This window comes from Trachurus japonicus, chromosome 19 (assembly GCF_045865225.1).
Source record: "Trachurus japonicus isolate A0001 chromosome 19, Traja_1.0".
NCBI lineage: Eukaryota > Metazoa > Chordata > Actinopteri > Carangiformes > Carangidae > Trachurus > Trachurus japonicus.
In genome coordinates this window covers 23,023,155-23,041,190 of record NC_140925.1, presented here as the reverse complement: position 1 = coordinate 23,041,190, position 18,036 = coordinate 23,023,155, and the positions used below count along the sequence as shown (strand labels likewise).

General features: G+C 43.2%; 1 protein-coding gene across 4 annotated transcripts in view; it reads right to left on the bottom strand.

Annotated features, from left to right (window-relative positions):
* The window catches only part of LOC146968059 (liprin-alpha-3-like), a 29,647-nt gene extending 11,864 nt beyond the window's left edge, over positions 1-17,783 (bottom strand). For 2 of the 4 annotated variants that reach the window (XR_015034420.1, XM_085762001.1), the window contains exons 1-16: positions 17,542-17,783; positions 11,672-12,358; positions 7,451-7,552; positions 6,865-7,029; positions 5,035-5,109; positions 4,854-4,913; positions 4,507-4,635; positions 3,155-3,247; positions 2,702-2,754; positions 2,084-2,177; positions 1,824-1,958; positions 1,614-1,697; positions 1,376-1,507; positions 1,227-1,289; positions 1,055-1,134; positions 454-640 (exon numbers count right to left, since the gene is read on the bottom strand). Coding sequence is in view for 2 of the 4 variants with exons in the window: in XM_085762001.1 (XP_085618127.1) it covers positions 454-640; positions 1,055-1,134; positions 1,227-1,289; positions 1,376-1,507; positions 1,614-1,697; positions 1,824-1,958; positions 2,084-2,177; positions 2,702-2,754; positions 3,155-3,247; positions 4,507-4,635; positions 4,854-4,913; positions 5,035-5,109; positions 6,865-7,029; positions 7,451-7,552; positions 11,672-12,007 (1,788 nt within the window). In the remaining 2 variants the exon portion in view is untranslated. The remainder of the gene's footprint in view (positions 1-453; positions 641-1,054; positions 1,135-1,226; positions 1,290-1,375; positions 1,508-1,613; positions 1,698-1,823; positions 1,959-2,083; positions 2,178-2,701; positions 2,755-3,154; positions 3,248-4,506; positions 4,636-4,853; positions 4,914-5,034; positions 5,110-6,864; positions 7,030-7,450; positions 7,553-11,671; positions 12,359-17,541) is intronic. The other 2 variants (XR_015034421.1, XM_085762002.1) reach the window with 1 other exon arrangement.
* Positions 17,784-18,036: the final 253 nt, after the last annotated feature.

The following is an 18,036-nucleotide window of genomic DNA, read 5'->3' as shown; positions in this document are numbered from 1 at the left end:
AAATGACCTGTGCCTGCTAGAGCTCCAGAAAGAGGCAACAGAAAGGGACAGTATAAACGATATCAAGCAGATCACAGGTACTCAAAACCAATGATACATCTTGTTAGGGATATCAGCAGGTAAATAGACCCAGAGAAAAGTGCACAGCATGAGGCCTTTAATATAAGTTTGAATATATGTGACATACTGTACATAAAATTGGCCGTTTTCATATATACGCATATATGCTGCATATATGCACAGATAAACTGCATATAGGTTTCATATATGCGCATATATCCTCATGAGGATATATGAAACCTATATGCAGTTTATCTGTGCATATATGCTGCATATGCACCATATATATATAGCATATATGCGTATATATGAAAATGGCCAATTTTATGTTTAAACCTATATTAAAACCTATAGGTTCTTTACGTGTGGGGTATCTCAGCTTCGGCTCAGCACCTTATTACTATCGTCTCTGGGCGGCCCCCAGCGGCCGCGGTGTGCCCTCCTGACCACCACCCCACTGGAGGAGTTGCTGTAGCCAGATGGGAGCGAGCCCCCACCCTGGGGGTACCGCAGCTCTGAGGCGCTCCCTGGAAGAGATCTTCGGAAAAGGGTGGAGGGAAGTGAGCTCACGCTGCCCGCCCTGCGGTGAGATCCAGAATTCATTTGTTATGTCACAGTACTTGAAAACGACAATGTGCCCATTTTCTGGGTGAAAAGTCACAACAAAGTATCTCTGGGTAAAAAACAAACAAAAAAAAGACACGAAAAGAGTTGCATCCACATGAATTAAGTGTGTATATTATTTGCATATTTGGCAGCCACAACAACACCCTCTAGGTGCTGTATCAATAATGACTTTTTTAAAAATAGATTTTAGCATAAGTACATTAAAAGTAAACAGGGGAGTAAACAAAAAAGTGTCCTCAGATGGAACAGTGTAAATACAGCATCCCTTGGGAGATTCTGCTTTAACTTCACTAACTGCAAAGCTTACTGTATATTTATTGTATAAATACCCCCCCTCAAAAAAAAAAAAAAAATCATTGTGACCAACCTGGAATAAGAGGAGCCAGGCCGGCCTCTCAGCTGATCCAGCTCCAGTTGGATTCGCTCCAGCTCAGCAAGCAGCTGCTCCTAAAGTACAAAGGAGAATGGCTCTCATCTGACCTCTATGTTAAGGATTGTGTCTGTTCCTTGTGGGGAAAATGTATTTTCACCATAAATACCTTATTAGCTAGAAGATCATCTTGGATTTTCTTCATATTGGACAGTTCCTCTGAAAGAGCATTCTAACAGAGCAGAGGAATAAACATTAGTTTTTCTTATTCTTATTTTCCACAAACTATACAGCACCAGTGATTGTTGTCCTCCTCACCTTCTCCTCTAGCGCTGCCATCCTCTCTTTGAGGTGGAGCTGCAGCCTCTCGTTGGACTCAGACAGCAGCTTGTCCACTGTGTCTGAGAGACGTTTGTTGTGTTCATCATTCATCTTCTCCCTCTGCCTAGCCTAAAAAGAGATGAGGCCACAAGAGAAGTGCTCAGGGTAAAAAAATAAATCATTCCACTGACAAAAGGGAATTGTAACACAGCAGAGCAAAAATAAGTGATGGTACCCTCTGTAGTTCCTGGTTCTTCTCCTCCAGCTGGGCCTCCATTTGCCGTAGTCGCTCCTCAAAGTTTCCATGGCGCTCCTCTGCCTACATTACAGGGGAAAGTTGATTTATAATAAATCTAACGAGCTTCTAGAAACAATAATATCCCGATGGGGATAATGATTATATAATAATTATAATAACATTTTTATCACCCCAGTGTCAAAGTACCTTGTTAAGAGCAGCAACTCTTTGAGCGAGCTGGGCCTCGATCTCAGGCAGCGTCTCTGCCCTCTGGAGGGTCTGCTGCAGCTTCTGCTTGGCCTCATCCAGACGTTCCTGTAGCTGTCTGTTCTTCTCTTCGCTCTGGACACACAAACATAAACACACATGTATGAAGAGCTTCAACCTGAACCCGTAGACACCAGATCCAGGACACCACCGTCAGCCATAACAAAAGCAGGCAATTTATTATTCAAGACATTCCCTACCTGTCTGTGCAGGGACTCCTTGCTGGCCAGCTCATTTTCCAGCTTGTCTTTGATATCATGGAGAGAAGTCGCCTCCCTCTGGGCGCTGAGGTACCTGCATGCAACACAAAGCCACTATCGAATGTAAGATTAATCCACAACCCACATACACTAAATTCTAGCTATTTCAGAAACTTTTTATTGGGACAAATGTGTTTTTTTTGTATCAGTTGTTAAAAGAGAAAAATGTGACAGGAGCTGTGTACTGAGCCAACTTTAAACACTAATCATAACTGTTTATATTACACATTTGATTGGATGGGGAGGATGTCCACAATCAGTTACCTTCATTAAACTGTGAGCCACAAAGTCTTTTTTTTGCTTTTATTGCGCACAGCTGAATTCCTAATAAGAATATAATGCAAATGCCATTATGTAAAACAACCTTAGACTGTATAAAGAGGTCTCTGGAGACCTTTGCAACACATTGCCGGCCAACAGGTGAAACATATGCTCCTTCTGCTACAGCATGTCCATTACAGCTGATGTATGAAAATTCAGGCTCCAGAGGGAAAAAAAAAGAAGGCGCACATCCTCATTAAAATTAAAAACAAATTCCTTAAATACGGCAAAGATTACCTGCGTTCTAGTGTTGTAATTCTTTCCTCCATGTCCTCCCTTTGGCAAAGAGCCTGAAGGAGACAGCGATGTATCATGAAACAAGATAATGAAGCGTCAGATCTTTCATAAAATGCATGATAATAACAGTTTGCATCACAATGATATGATAATGGGCAGGTAAAAGAAAAAATAATGTCGCTATGTGCTGCATAAATAGTATATTTTAATGCTATAGGAGTCTGTTTAGAATTAATTCTGCATTGATTTTAGAGTATTAAATCTACAATGATATCAGTAAGGTGATCTCCACCTCATTACTGTTTCATTTCTCTGAATTCCCCTCTCATTACCAAATAATGCGTATCAGTATTCTACAGCATATGCCCATTGTGTTCAAATATACACTTGTAGCCCCGGGAGTCGAGGGAGCTCAGGGTCTTGGCCAGGAAGAGACAGATTGGCCCGACAGACCTCTTTCACTTCCCTTTGGAGCTTCTGATTGGCCTCCTCCGACTTCGTCACCTCCCTCCTGGCGGCCGCAAGCTGTTCCTCTATTTCCCCAACCTGACGTGACACCACGAAAAGGGACACAAAATGACACAGATTGAACCTACGTGAGTCGGTGTTAACTGCCACAGCACCAAGTGTAAATAGAGACGACAGTGATAGATTACAAATGTCTGCCTGGCCAATGTAAAAGACTCCTAAAGAGCAGCGCTGACATAATTGTAGGGCACTGACACAGATAACAGGCAGAATGTCCCTCCGTCTGTGTCTCTGCTTTCTGTTCAGTCACTTCATCATCTCCATCTAGATACTTATCACCTATTATACAGTATTTTATCACACAAGGCCACATACAATATGTCTGTGATTAAACTGAAATGGGTTCTTTATGTGCATTATACATTATAATAATTATGACGTTTCAAGGCAGCTGTGATGGTCTAACTGGCCACAAGAGGGACGAGGGAAACCAGTGGAGCTACTGGACATTGTCCTCATCCTTCTTGGGATACACTGTCAGAGATGCTTGTGAATTAACCTGTTAAATCAGTGCATTGAAGGACTTTATTATGATAGCCAGCGTTTGTAATCTAAACTATAAATCAAAACAGGAATATCAAAGCCTAGATATAAATACGCTTGTAATCTAATTGTTATAACTCTTGACTTGTACGAGCAACTTGAGTTGCTGCTACTGATGTTGTGTCAGGCCACTGCATTTTCTCTCACTCTTAGACTTTTAATCGTATGTCTCATGTTTTTTTAAAGTCTTTTTTACTTGCTACAAAACTAATTGCCTTACAGGGCCACAAATAAAGCTGAACTGACTGATTGACTATGTCCACTGTGTTGCTAACCAACATAATAACCTGAACGTCAATTCTTACTTAATCCCTAATCTTGATCTTAACCTTACCTTTACACCAGCCTTACAAATGGGGCACAGCATTAGTTCAGGCAGACTGACTTATGACATCCAGTAATGTTTCAGGGTTGTACAGTGTGGCTAATATAATTGGAAACCTCCCTATATTGCCCTGTTTATATGTTTCTACTAATACCATTTACTGTTGCTGCTCCTTTCTTCACCTTTCTACATGGATACAACAGGTTTAATTTTTTTTACCCAGATTTGGATTTTGTAGAATCAGCTGAGAGGCCGTGTGTTGGTGCTGCGGTGCTGTCGGTCATATTCAGCTCTGATTTCCTCTTAAACCCGAAGTCAAATATCCCTCATTTTCAGAAAGCCCCTCCCTCTGAAGTTTCAATCGCTGCAGTACATCAGTCTATAGACAGACAGAGCCACACACACTCACCTGCCGACACATGAGGGCCAGTCTCTCCCTCAGCTGGGAGAGTTCGGCTCTCTGTCGCTCTATCTCTCCTTCTTTCTGTCTTTCCAGCTCGCTGTCCTCCAGGCCAGAGGAGGGGCCGTTGGGTAGTCGCTGGGAAAATGGCAATGTATGAAAAAAAAATGACAGTGATGAGGAGAAAAAAAAAAAAGTTAGAATCAATGAAGATTTCAGCTAGATATAAATGAGCTGTAGATGAGATGAAATCACATTGACACACCATGGAACCCACATCTAATCTCTACTGACTTTCTTGACGCTAACACATACACAAAAACAACTGGAACCAACATGCAAAAGCCCTCCCTTACATCTTTCCCGCTGTCCACCCCTTGTTGACGTCTTTTAATTTGGTCTCTTAAAGAGATTACCTGGAAAGAGGGAGACAAAATGAGCAGACGGACGATATGAATTAATGTTTCCTTCGCTGGTTGGAGCTCTTCATGCCGAGCTAAAGTATCCTTGAGACAAATCATTTTCCTTGGACTTTACCTCTTGAGAAGACGCAGCAAGTTGATCCTCTAACATGGACACCCTCTCAAGGGCCACACGGAGCCTCTCTCGCACCTGTGCGGTGAAGCGACAAGGAGGTGAGTCCACTGGCCATCGTGGTGTTCGCAATTTAAGATTCAAGCTGCATTCGTGTTGCTAAAATGGATTTGGTCTTTGGTGTCTCTTGATAAGCTTTTGAGAAAGAGCCCAAAACGGTTGGAGGCGATGGAGCCAATTAGAGAGTTCATGACACACAACAGAACATAAGGTATTTCTTACTCTGAGCAGAAATAACAAATCAGAAGCAAGGATTAACATGTCATCTGCTCCGTGATTGTTTTTTGTTTTTACAGTACTGTTCTAATACCATTTTAACAGGTTTAACATCTGTTTGGTAATGAGAAAGCAAAACCGCCTATTCTTCTTATAATGGCCATCACCATAACCAAAGATGTATTGTAGAGTCAATCCAAATTAGATGCTAAACAGTGCATGTTCTGGTCTGTAGTGCAGCCATCTTGGATCCTATCAGGCTCCAAACATGGAGCTTTTAAAGCAGATATCAGTGGAATGTTTTTGTTAATATAAGTCCTAAATAGTCCTATTTTCCGCCAGCAATCACTTACATGAAGTATTTCAGCCTAAACACGAGTCTCTCCGTCACTCTGCTCTGCTGTAACCCGAGGAGAAAATTTTCCTTGTGGGATACAAGTGTTATCCAATGAGGAGAGAGAACGGCATGAAGGGCTGTGTGTGCAGCCAAGGGATGCGCGTGAATGTGGTGACGTAGCACGAGGACCAATTGATGCCTGACAAGGGCGGGGGCTGCTAACTCATGGTGCGTTCAAGGAAACTCGTACTTTGTGTTTTTCCTTCCTGTGAAGTCATACCAGTTCGATCTGGTACGAGTTCACGGGTCGGAAGTTACGAGTGGCCGTTATAGGGAACTTTCACAGACAACAGGACGGTAAAAACACGAGCTACGGGTTACCTGGAACGCTACCAAGTCGTAGTTGTGACTTGAAGCTGTAACTTACGGTTTCAAAAGCCTGCCTTGAACACAGCATTAGCCGAAACGGCCGTGCCACTGATATCTGCTTTAATCAGGGTTTGAGTTGAAATGTAGCATTTATTCTTTAACCTCCAGTAACAGCAGTGACATTAATAACATCAGTCTATTGTTTTGTTTTTGGTCACCTGATGACTGGAAGTGTAATATTCATTCCTGAGTTAAAAAAAAAAGCTGATAAATGTTCCACTATATTCAGCAGCATCAGACCAGAAAGCCAAAAACTGAGCTGACTGTTGCTTAAATGCTTCATGTCATGGGATTATACTGTTTGTGTTTGTTAAAATGTTAAACTGAATTAAATTAAAGCAGAAGTAAGCGATCCGGTCGTTTGGGCTAATGCTGCATTTCAGGCAGGCTTTTGAAACCGTAAGTTACGACTTCAAGTCACGACTTACGACTTTGTAGCGTTCCAGGCAACCCGTAACTCGTGTCTTTCCGACCTGTTGTCTGTGAAAGTCACTATAACGGCCACTCGTGTTTTTCCGACCCGTGAACTCGTACCAGATGGAACTGGTACAACTTCACAGGTCTGAAAACCACGAGTTACGGGTTGCCTTGAACGCACCATAACTTCTTGTCAGCCGATGGAGTTAGTTAAGACTTATATTAACACAAAAATATCGCTTACTTCTGCTTTAAGTAAGTGTAAAAGTGAAGCATGTTTACCCTTTGTTTTTCACCATAATCAGATTTTCACATCGAGCAGTTTCATAAATGCAGAGTCTGATAACAGCTCAAAGCTAAACACTCTGACCTACCTTCTCATCGAGGGCCTTATGGTGTTCAAACAGAGACTTCAGGGCCTTGAGGACTTCCACCTCACTGGAGACCCCTGCAGGGGACTGGGCTTGTCTTTTCACCACCGTCATCCTCAGACTGCGCTCATGGCGAGACACCAGACACTCCAGGTGTTCCAGCAACAACTACAGGAGTGTGGGGGTTGAAGGCGAAGGAGATGTGGAGGTGACAGGAGGAATAAAAAAGAGGTAAGATGGGGAATTTGAAGTGGTTTGAGGGAAGATGCAGAAACGGAGAGAGCAGGAGAGGGGAAAAGAGGGATAGGCGAGAGAAGGCTCGGAGAATATGCAGAGGAGTGAAGGGTTTTAAAAGCGACAATGAGATGAAATTGGGTTGTGAGGAGAGCGCCGGGTAGCAGAAAGGGACAAGGAGTGAGTGGGTGAGATAAGAAAAGCAGATATGGACAAAAAAGGAAGAGAAAGAGAAGAGGGGGGGGGGGGGATAGCAAATGAAACAGTGTCACACCCCCACAACCACAATGGGTGAGGAAGATAACATAGAGGCTGTTACAGTGCTAATAAGCAAAATGGCCGCTAAACATCTTACACGTGTGTTGTTTCTCTCCGCCTTGAGCTCAGCAATCTCCTCCTCTCTCTCCAGAAGCTGCTCCCGGCAAACGTTCAGCTCTTTAGTCAACACAGCAAACTCCTGTGGAATACACAAGCTGCGTTCAGGGGCAAAGAAAACAAACTGTTTAAATGAATGGTTTTAATAGTTTAAGTGGTCTCCGCACAGCCACTTGAGCTGCAATAAGAGTTTAAAGGAACAAATAATAATTCAGGCCAGACATAGCCAAATATAGTGAGTCTTAAATTTAAATAGAATGGTCTGCTCTCGCCACACACACACACACACACACACACACACACACACACACACACACACACACACACACACACACACAAACACAAACACAAACACACACACTTGCATAAATGCTCAAATGCTAAAAATATATAGAACTAAAGCCCTCCAGAAATGCACTTTATAAAACACCTGAGACCAGGGCCGTAGGAAGACGCACATGATGTAAACCTACATAATAATCATGTAAATCACTGACACAGTTTCCTCCACCACTCTCTCTTGCTCATCTTTCACTGTGAACTCGCATTCATGGATGGATTACATCACACTGTTACACAATGGCTCTGCACTGGAATGCACAAGTGAGACCCCCTCTCTCCCCCAAAAAAGAAAAAAAAAAGGAAAAAGACAGAGCATCGATATGTCATTTGCAACACCTCTGGGAATACATTTGCAACCTGCACGGTGCTCAAACAGAGTGCAAACGGGAGAGCACGTCTTCATTTGTTTCAAAAAAGAAAAGAGAGAGAGAGGAAGGAAAAAAACCCAGAGACTAAAACCCAGAGAATCCACGGTCAGAGAATGATTTCTTTATGTCTCAATAAAACACATCCATGGCTACGGCTTAGAGACAATTGTTCTTTGTGAGAGAGACAATGAAGTGCAGATGTTTACAGTCAGGATTACGTGCTTTATGATTCAAAAACAGTTGAAACTATTCAAATGAACTGAGTCTGTCTGCATGGAGGAGGGAAAGAGAGAAAGAGCCGGAGATAGATCTATACAGATGGTAACACAGTGGGTCCATTGGCTCTTGGCCTTATGGGATTGTTTCTTGTTTGGGTAAGGGTCAGCTACTCAGTTAGCTTCCCGTGTCCCCTTGTCATTTCTTTTCTATTTCATCTCACTCTATCTTTGAAGGCTGTGGCCTCCATTCATTTAAATTAATTTGCAGTACTAGCTATGGCTTGCAAGGAAACTGAGGTTTACTAATAAGAAATTGATATTTGAGTGATGATTGTGCATTGTATCTCATGTTCATTGACACAGCACCTGTGCATGTGCAGCTCTTTTAAGGTCTAATATTGTGAGGCTTATCGCTGTACCTGATGTTTCAAGCTGCTAATAATACGTGAAATCAATGTTTAATAGTAAAAAACCAACACTCCCAAAATAGATAGGAGACATTTTACTTCAACAATGAATTTGATTAATCAGTTATCAAAATAGCTGACCGACTTACTGATTAATCTACCACAATTATAATTATAAAAACAAGTATATCTCTTGATTTTAGATCAATATAGGATCAGATGAATTTGCTTTGACTAGACTGTGACTATGCAGACAACAAACAAATGGAGACTTTGTGTACAGTGCTGCAAGGACTGTAAAGTGTGACAGAAAACTATACTGTAAACACAATACACACGTTCGGAGCTGGGGATTTGTCCCAGTGGAGAGGGAAAGCTGTTCATATTACAACTAAAGGATAAAATCTTCCACTTCCAGTCGGTATTAATAAGCAATTTCACTGAGTAAACTAAAGAGAATTCCTATGAAATCAAGGATTCATTTAAGTCAAGCCGAAGCCATTAACAATTATTATCTTCCTGTGTCATTAATCATCTGCTAACAACATGGTCAACAAACATAATAAAGCTTGATTACACAATGAGGGGAACGCTGCGGATGCAACTTAGACTAAACAGCCACAAGATGATAGGCACATAAAGCCACTGCATTAGTAAGAACAACATTAGTGGGGAAAACTCAACTGAAGATGCAGGGGGGTGGGGGGGTGGGGGGAAGGGGGTATTTAACATCCACTTTCTAGCTGCGTCACTCTGCATGAACTGTCACAGCAAAGGCTTAATGTCTCATGAGCTTGCTTCACAATGACACTCAGAAAAACACACTCAAACATAACTAGGCTGATAGCACAGAGGGTAGACAAGAAGAAGTGTTCTTTAACGCACTTGCATTGCCAAAGCATATACTTTCACTTCCAAATGAAACGTGGTTTATATTGTTAAAGACCCCCTAAACCAAAAATGCCCTTTTTGAAATTATTAACATGTCAATTTAGTATGTGGGCTCTGCTACAAGGCATTTCAGGAGTCTGAAAAAACTGGATTCAATTTTTCAAATTGGAGTCAGTTTTCGTGCGTCACGAAACTAGCAACCAATCGCGTTGATTTTGTTTGCATCTCATTTGTTGTTCACTGTGATGTGATCTTATACAGCTAGGGGCCAGATCTACTAAAGGTTTGCGTGTATTAAAACATGTGCAAACCTGATTGCACGCGCAAACACATGTGGAACCTGATCTACTAACCGGGCGCACCGAGGATTGCGTCTCTCAAACGGGCAAAATAGCACGTGCAATCCATTTAGCCTGTTTGCGATGATGAATATGTAAATATGGGCCTTTCTGCCAGAACGCCCAAAATACTGGGAGGAGTAGATGCAAATAGATTTATTTAGCGCACGCAATGTGATTTACCAAACCAGGAAGAGATTGCGGTGGCTGTTTTTGCGTCTTTATTTACCACGTCTGAAAACCATGTACTAACTGATACAACTTTGTGAAAACGTATGCGTTTATTGATTTGATGCCTACTAGAGCCCCGTGATCTTACATCTCTGCATTTCCTCACATCTGGGTAATTCTGTATAGGCTAACAGTTTTTCAGCTGTGTTAAAAGTCTTTAGGCGCCATTACGCACGGCACACGTTTGTCCTGCAGTGTGCTCCTCTCTTCTCCAGTACCTGGCTGCTCAGCTCCGCCATTGTATGCATCGGATCAAATGTCATTCTGTCCCTTCGTCCATCCAGCTCTCTGTCCACACTCTCCGTGGCGGAAACGAATACTGCGGTTTGCATGTGTTTTCATTTAGCGGGTTACTCTTAGATCACCTGTTTTGCGTGCGCTAACCAAACACGCAATATTTTAGCGGACGCAAACAATTTAGCGCCCGCTATCTGGGACCTTAGTAGATCCGGCCCTAGATGTTCAAACATGTTATCATTAGCTGTTGTAGCCCAGAGGTTAGGTCGCCGCCAAGGGGGGAGTTGTGGGTTCTACAAGTGGAGACCACTTCTGCGTTCAAAAAACTGCAGTTCTCCGGCCTCTGGGGGCTGGGACCGGAAGTGAGCAACTCTCCATTGACCTCCATGTTAAAATAGCCGACTTTACAGCTTAAAAAAACATATTTATAGCCTGGTGCCTTTTATTTTTTTGGTCTCTACCGATAGTTTGCACCTCCGTGAACACTGTCGGGACTCGGGGGAGTGAATTTTTTTGTACCACAACCGTTTTAGTGTTATTTAGGCTTCATAAATGGGGGCGTGGTTACGTTGAGTGACAGGTTCGCAGACAGTTACCGGCCGTTAATTGGTTGCTTGGAGTTCAGTGGGCGGGTTCTTGGCCGGCAAACCGCCGCACTTCTCCAAATATGGAAAGTAGACTCCCACTAAAATCCAAGATGGCGCAGTTCAAATGCCTGTAGTAGGAGCACAAAACAGACTCCCCCAAACCAATGGGTGACGTCATGGGTGCTACGTCCATTCTTTTTACAGTCTATGGTCGCCGCCTTGAATGCGGTAGACCAGGGTTCGAACCCCAGTGCCAACCTTGTGTTTTGACTTCGCTCCTCCGTTTCCCCTGCCCCGTTAACGCGCACCGCCGTTACTTAGCAACACGGTGGCGGTGGGCGGGCGCGAGTCATGGCGCATTTGCATACTCATGAATATTCATAGTATCAGAATTTTTCAATGAGGGAGAAATAGTAGACCTGTTTTTAGCCTATTTGGGAGCTTTTTTAAACAACTTTCTTGTGGGAAAGCAATTTTAATCAAAAAATAGTCATAGCAGAGCATTTTTACACATTTTAAAATGCCTCTTTAGGGGGACTTTAACATACACGCACGCACACACACACACACACACAGTGGTACCTGTGGCAGAGCGATAGATAGCTGCCTCGAAAGTGATTCCTTTTCGTGGCCGAGCTCTCGGAGGCGGAGCTGAGCCGTGCCCAAACTGTCCTGTGTCTCCCTCAGGTTCTCCAGCAGCCTCTCCCTCTCTGTCAGCATGTTGACCATGAGGGACTCCAGGTTCCCTGTGCTGCCTCCTTCATCTCCTCCGCCTCTGGTCTCTCTCCCGCTGAAGCCTCCTCCTCCCATGGCGCCGACGGGGCCTCCGACCCCCGCCCCGGCAGGTGAGGAGGGCCCTCCGCCAGTCCCACTTCGCCCATCCTCAGAAATGGTGGGCATCACCTCGCACATCATCATGAGACCGTGGCGTGTGTGTCAAGGTAACCAAGGAAACTAAATGTTGGATTGTGCGTGCAAAATGTCTGTCTTGAGTTGTTATGAGCTTGTACTAAAAGTTTGATGTACAAAATATAAATTTTTACATCTTCAGTTTTCCAAAAATATCATTCCAGCCTGCATGGTAAATGATCAGAATACGTATGTGTTCCTATGTTATGCAAGAAGTATCTACGGGGGAAGCTGTTCTGTGGGTGGCTCGGATTGGAGGAGGGCGAGGAAGGGGTAATGGGGAAGGAAAGGATAAAGGAGGGTTGATACTCCTAAATTGTGTCCACGAGGCAGAGCTCCTCACTGCACCATGGGTAAGAGCTGAAAAAGAAAACAGGCATTGCATTAGATCCCCCTCAATAAACTTCACTGCACATATCACAAATGAAAAAGGACACTGCAAGCAAGAGCTGTAGTTTGGAACAACAACACACACTAATGCAACTCTATGGAAATGTGACACTAACACCAACTTGCAATTAGCATCTCTGACAAAATAAAAAGCACATTGACTCAGTGCACGGTAATGTGATGACAACACCAATAAATATCATATCAATTCTGGATCTTTGCTTAAACATCCATCCTGAACCTTCAGAATCTCAATTTACAGTGAATGAAAAAAAATATGTGTTAAAGTAGCTCTCTTTCTCCCTCACACACACAAACACACACACACACACACTGGCCCTGCAATCTGAGAAAGATCTTCAGGAGACATGAATTAAATTATCACGGTTCAACTTCCAAAACACAAAATGTTCGAAATCCTGTAAGTTACAGTGGTATAGTTTCACTATTAAAAAAATAAAACAATTAAATCCTGCTCATTATTGAGGTTTAGAAAGATGTGTGGAGAGATTCATGTTAGCTGTTTCACTATTTCCAGTAACAATGCTATGCTAAGCTAACCAATTGAGAGTAGTAGCAAATTTCTCAGGTAAATTCTCTGCAAAAAAATATAAGCAAATTAATGCTGTACAATATATAATACCAGCATTGTCTTTGTGATGTGAGCACGAGCAGGAAGTAGCCTACAACCTTAAAGCGAATGAACACGATCATGTCACCAACAACTATATTGATGTTTGATGCAAAAGGAGAACGGTTTTCACTTTTCAGGACTAATCAGACAAATCAGATGTAAAATAATCTACAGTACTCTCTGATGTCAGCCATCTTACTAGTTCCTACTGAATTTGTGAGTTGGTTAATGATTGGTATGCAGGCTCTGCACATACAGCAAATCACCAATCACAATCACAAGAAGAAGAAACTATAAAACAACTAAGAGGAAGCAAAAAAGAAAAAGGAAAATAATGTCAGTTGTGTGGTATTTTACAAATGAGATGATACTGACCAAAAACAGGATGTTTGGTAGCTATACATAATGCAACACTGTATTAGGGGTGCAACGGTACAGGTAGCCCACGGTACGATACGTACCTCGGTTTTTGGCCACGGTTCTCGGTACGGTTTCGGTATGTGTTTTGTGCAGAGAACTTTTTTTTTCTCCCAAAATAATGTTTATTATTTATAATATTTATAATATAGCTCTCCCCTCTATCTCTCTCTCTCACTCTCACACACACACACACACACACACACACACACACACACACACACACACACACACATATATTGCAGAAAAAATATATATCACAATGTTGTTTTTTCCACTATAGTGCAGCCTTAAAGTACATTTCCCACAATGCTGATCAACTGCTCTAAGACACTGAGTGCTATCATCTGGGTTAGGACTCATAAAACTGTTAAAATACTGATCTCAGTCATTTCAAAAAGTATAATTTGTCTTTATTCTCAGTAATGAAATAAATGCAAGCAATTGTGATTTCAAGATTTTGCTCCACTTCTCCACAGTTTTGTTCTTGCTGATTAATTTAGACTGTGTTTTTGTATCTTTCCTCTATAAGGCGTCTGTCTCCCCCTGCTAACTGTGGGTCGAAACAAATAAGAATCTAGGCAATCAACATTATTATAGTGCCTCGAGTCCTGCGTTCAGTCCCCCCATATTCTTCACTGTCTAGTCTACAATACTCAAGGGCTCACACTGGCCTTTATACTTTTAAGTGGTTTGGACTGATTTAGTGCCCCATGCAGCCATCTTTACGTCAGTGAGACTGGGCTGTGCGATAAAGAATTTCTTTGTCCAACCAAAATCATCCATTTTGTCATCAAACTTATTCAGCACGAAGCAAGTGAGCATCAGCTCCAATGAAAATAAGTCTTTACCAGTGGTTTTATTATTAATATAAGAGATAGGGACTGTTAGCTCTTAATTGGAGGCCTGATACAGCCCTGCATTAGCTCCTCATGCTGGTGAGCTGGCTAGAGCACTTGGCATCCTCACTATGTGTCCCAATAAAAAACAGCTTACTTCCTTTCCCGCTCCACTGATGGATAATCACTGATGCAAGACTGAACTGGCATTCACTGCATGTCCTTACTTCGAGAGTTTAAAACGGAATCAGATTCAGGGCACACCGATGGCTGCATACATGTTGTGAAGTGAATCACCATGCACACTGAAAAAGTGAAAGCCTCATCAAAAGTCAGAAGCGAACATAAAACTCAGTGATAATTTGCCTCACATGACGCACACCTGGATGAGCAACAGTGTGCTTGCTTAGCTTTGTTACATAGCCTACATCTGGTCATGGCCTTGGTTAAAAGGTGATTATCACTTTTTGGATTCTCCAGAATCAGATTGATATACATTTTGTTTCCTTTCAAATGCAAATAGTTTGAAAGCATTCACTTGCTACAGGCATTTATAATAAACAAAGCAAAGCTGCTGATCAGGATCTATAGCCTTTTACTGGGGCAAAAATATCTTTCTGGTCATGGATATTTCCCTTGAGTCCACTGCTCTGAGTGGTTGACTTGAATGTGTCACTTTTGTGCATCTTTTTTTTTTTTTTTAAATATCTCTGATCAAACAACACCAAGTAGCTACCTCTGATATTTACTGTTTGCTTTACTTGTTCCTGAGTTCCTGATTGTTACTCAAATGATCCTCCTGAAATCAACTGGATTTTGTACTGGGCCTTTACGTACGCCTGTTTAAGAGTAGGCTGGCCTGTAGGCAAAACTTTCTAATGCTCAGTTTGGAATAATCTTGGAATTAGTCATTGTCATTACCAGCAGCTTTTCATTAGCACAGCAGGAGCAACAGAAAACAGGGTAATGTAATTACTGCAGACTATTGTATATATTGTAGCAATCGCTGCACAGGCTCATGGTGTATCCCTCCTGTGTCATTATGATGAGTGTGCGCTCAGAAAAAACAAAGGATTCATGGCTGGAGTCCTGATTCAGTGCGGGAAAAACATAACTGTTCAGCCTGCAGTTTTGACTGAAGCGTCAGCTGTGAGGTCACTGGGCTTCAGGACCTGTGTGTTTGTGAGTGTGTGGAAGAGAAGAGAGAGAGAACTAGAAAAAACAAGAGCGAGCACTCCATGTCTGATGCACCGTCCACTTCTCGTGCCATAACATTACAGCTGTGTGTTGAATAAATTGCTCTTCTTGCTGCCACTAAAGTGAGAGCAGCGGGCACTGCATGGCAGCCGAGGCCTCGTGAAAACAATGAGCTGATGATATGATTTTTCTATAAGGCAGAGCCGTAGCGCTGCTACATTATGAAGTAATGGTTGAGCTCATGCCACAGTATCAGCACACTGAAATCAATCAAGTTTGTGCATTTGTGTGCACATGTGGGTGCGCCTATTATGATTGCCCACATCATCATCATCATCATCATCATCATCACCATCATCATCATCATCATCATATACACAGTCACAATAAATCATGCTTGTACCCTGGAGTGGACAGACTTTCTGTACAGTATCTGCTTGCTAGATATGACCAATTAGGATGTGCCCCCACAATTAGGTGGTGTATCATGTTACTAAATATTCCCTGTGTCCAAAAAAAAAATGAGCAAAGGAAAAATATCATAGCTGTTTGTGTGAGTGTGTGTGTGTGAGAGAGAGAAGGAGCAGCAAAAACAGCTCCTCTACCAGACACTGGGGCGGGGAGAGGGGTTTGCAGGCTCCCACCGCCGCCGACAATGAGAACTAAAGAAAGAAGGTCTGTGCGATAGGTTTTACATCCAGTTAAGCGTTAAATCACCGCCTCAGCGAAAGACTGCATGCACGACGGATGCATTCTTGGCATTTCAATAAAAGCAGAGCATATAGCGACTAATAATGACCCCCCCGCCTCTCTCTCTCTCTCTCCCACACCTCCTCCTCCTCTTCCTCTTCCTCCCCCTCCTCCTCCGTCTCCTCTTCCTCCCCCCCTCCTAATACCATGAAACGGTACCCCCTGGGCAAGAAACGCATCATTGGAATCGATAAGTGATTGTCGGCAGCTGGGTAAAAGGGGATGGAGGCACCGGGATTCGGACTAAACACGCTCTGCTGTTTGTACTGGCATCCGCACACTTCATACCGGGCTAGAGCTGATGGGGAAATGACGAGGCTCTCCAGATGACAGGTCGACCAGTCTAGTGGCTATATACCTCCATTTGTGGACGTATATGGGAGGAAAGACCAGTCCGTGATAGACGCACGAGCATGCACGCGCACATCTACATTCTTCCAGTTAAAAAAAAAAAAAAAAGGCTTAGTAGCTAGAATGGCATTTCCAGTGTTAAAATGAGCACTAAAGCAAAAAGAGAGAGGGGGGTGGGGGGATGAATCCATGCCTGTTCTCTTAGAGATCCTGCTCGACTGAGGCTGTGAAAGCATCACGTCAGGAGGATGGCCCAAAAAAAAAAAAAAAATGCACATCTCACATTTTCAGTAATGGGCCTGCCTCCTCCAGACATTATAGAATTGTAAGCAACTCCATACAGGCCCAGTAACAGTGAGCAGTGAGACGAACTGGGAGGTTTGGCTACAAAGCTCCCAAAGGCAAAGGGCTTAGTTACAGCCATGATTAATTACAAGCAACACATAGTAGGCCAATATACAGTAGCATTTTATGATCTCTCCCTCTCTTTCTCTCTCTCAAGTGGCTATCACCTCACCTAGCCTAACTGTATGAGCGAGCAAGCGCGCCCTAAATAAATCGTGCCGTGTGCTGCCAACACACCTGTCAATGCCTGACACTGACATAGGCTCCGAGTTGCATAGACTATCTAATATAAGCCTATTTGCTTCTATTCAAATAGTCCCCCCTCCCTCTCGCTCTCTCTCCCCACACACACACACACACACACACACACACACACACACACACACGCACACACATACACACACAACACCACCCCCTCCCTCAATCCTTGACAACACAATGTTAGGTAGCCCACTTGTTATCACGCGCGCATGCACGCACGCACACGCATGCATTTATCGTTACATTTGTGCATGCATGTTTCCTCCTTCTACGCCTTCCGACGAATATCGTTTTCTCTCTCGTTCAATGGAAAAATCTGGGTTGCGCGATGATGGGGCGGTGTGAAGTTGCATCCTTACCACAGTCATCGCGGGGAGCCTGTAGTGTCCATGTTAGATGTTAAATATCCCTTAGGTCCATCTCCGCGATGATCGCGCCTCGGTGTCCGTGCCCGTGCCCCTCATCCGAAACCAGAGCAAAGCTGACAGTGTGTGTTATTTCTTTCTGCCTCTCTTTTCCACATGTAAACGGCGAGCAGGGGGATTGGGGGGGTGGGGGGACGCGGAGAGAGACGATACGCCACCTTACCACAGACTCCCCCTCTGTCGGATTGGAAGGTAATCGGTCTTAAAGAAACATTCTCTCAGCATTCTCCGCATCTCTGTGATTTACGCGCGCGCCACGCACTCACGCGCACTCACAGGCCAATCAAACACCTGATTAATTATACACTGTGTATGTATATCACAGACAGGTGCAAACTAAATGCACAGAAATTGTACTCCTAACAACCCCATATTGCCCTTTTAGCTGCAGCCTGAGTCCGAAATCTTTAATTTGAAAAAGGGCTAATT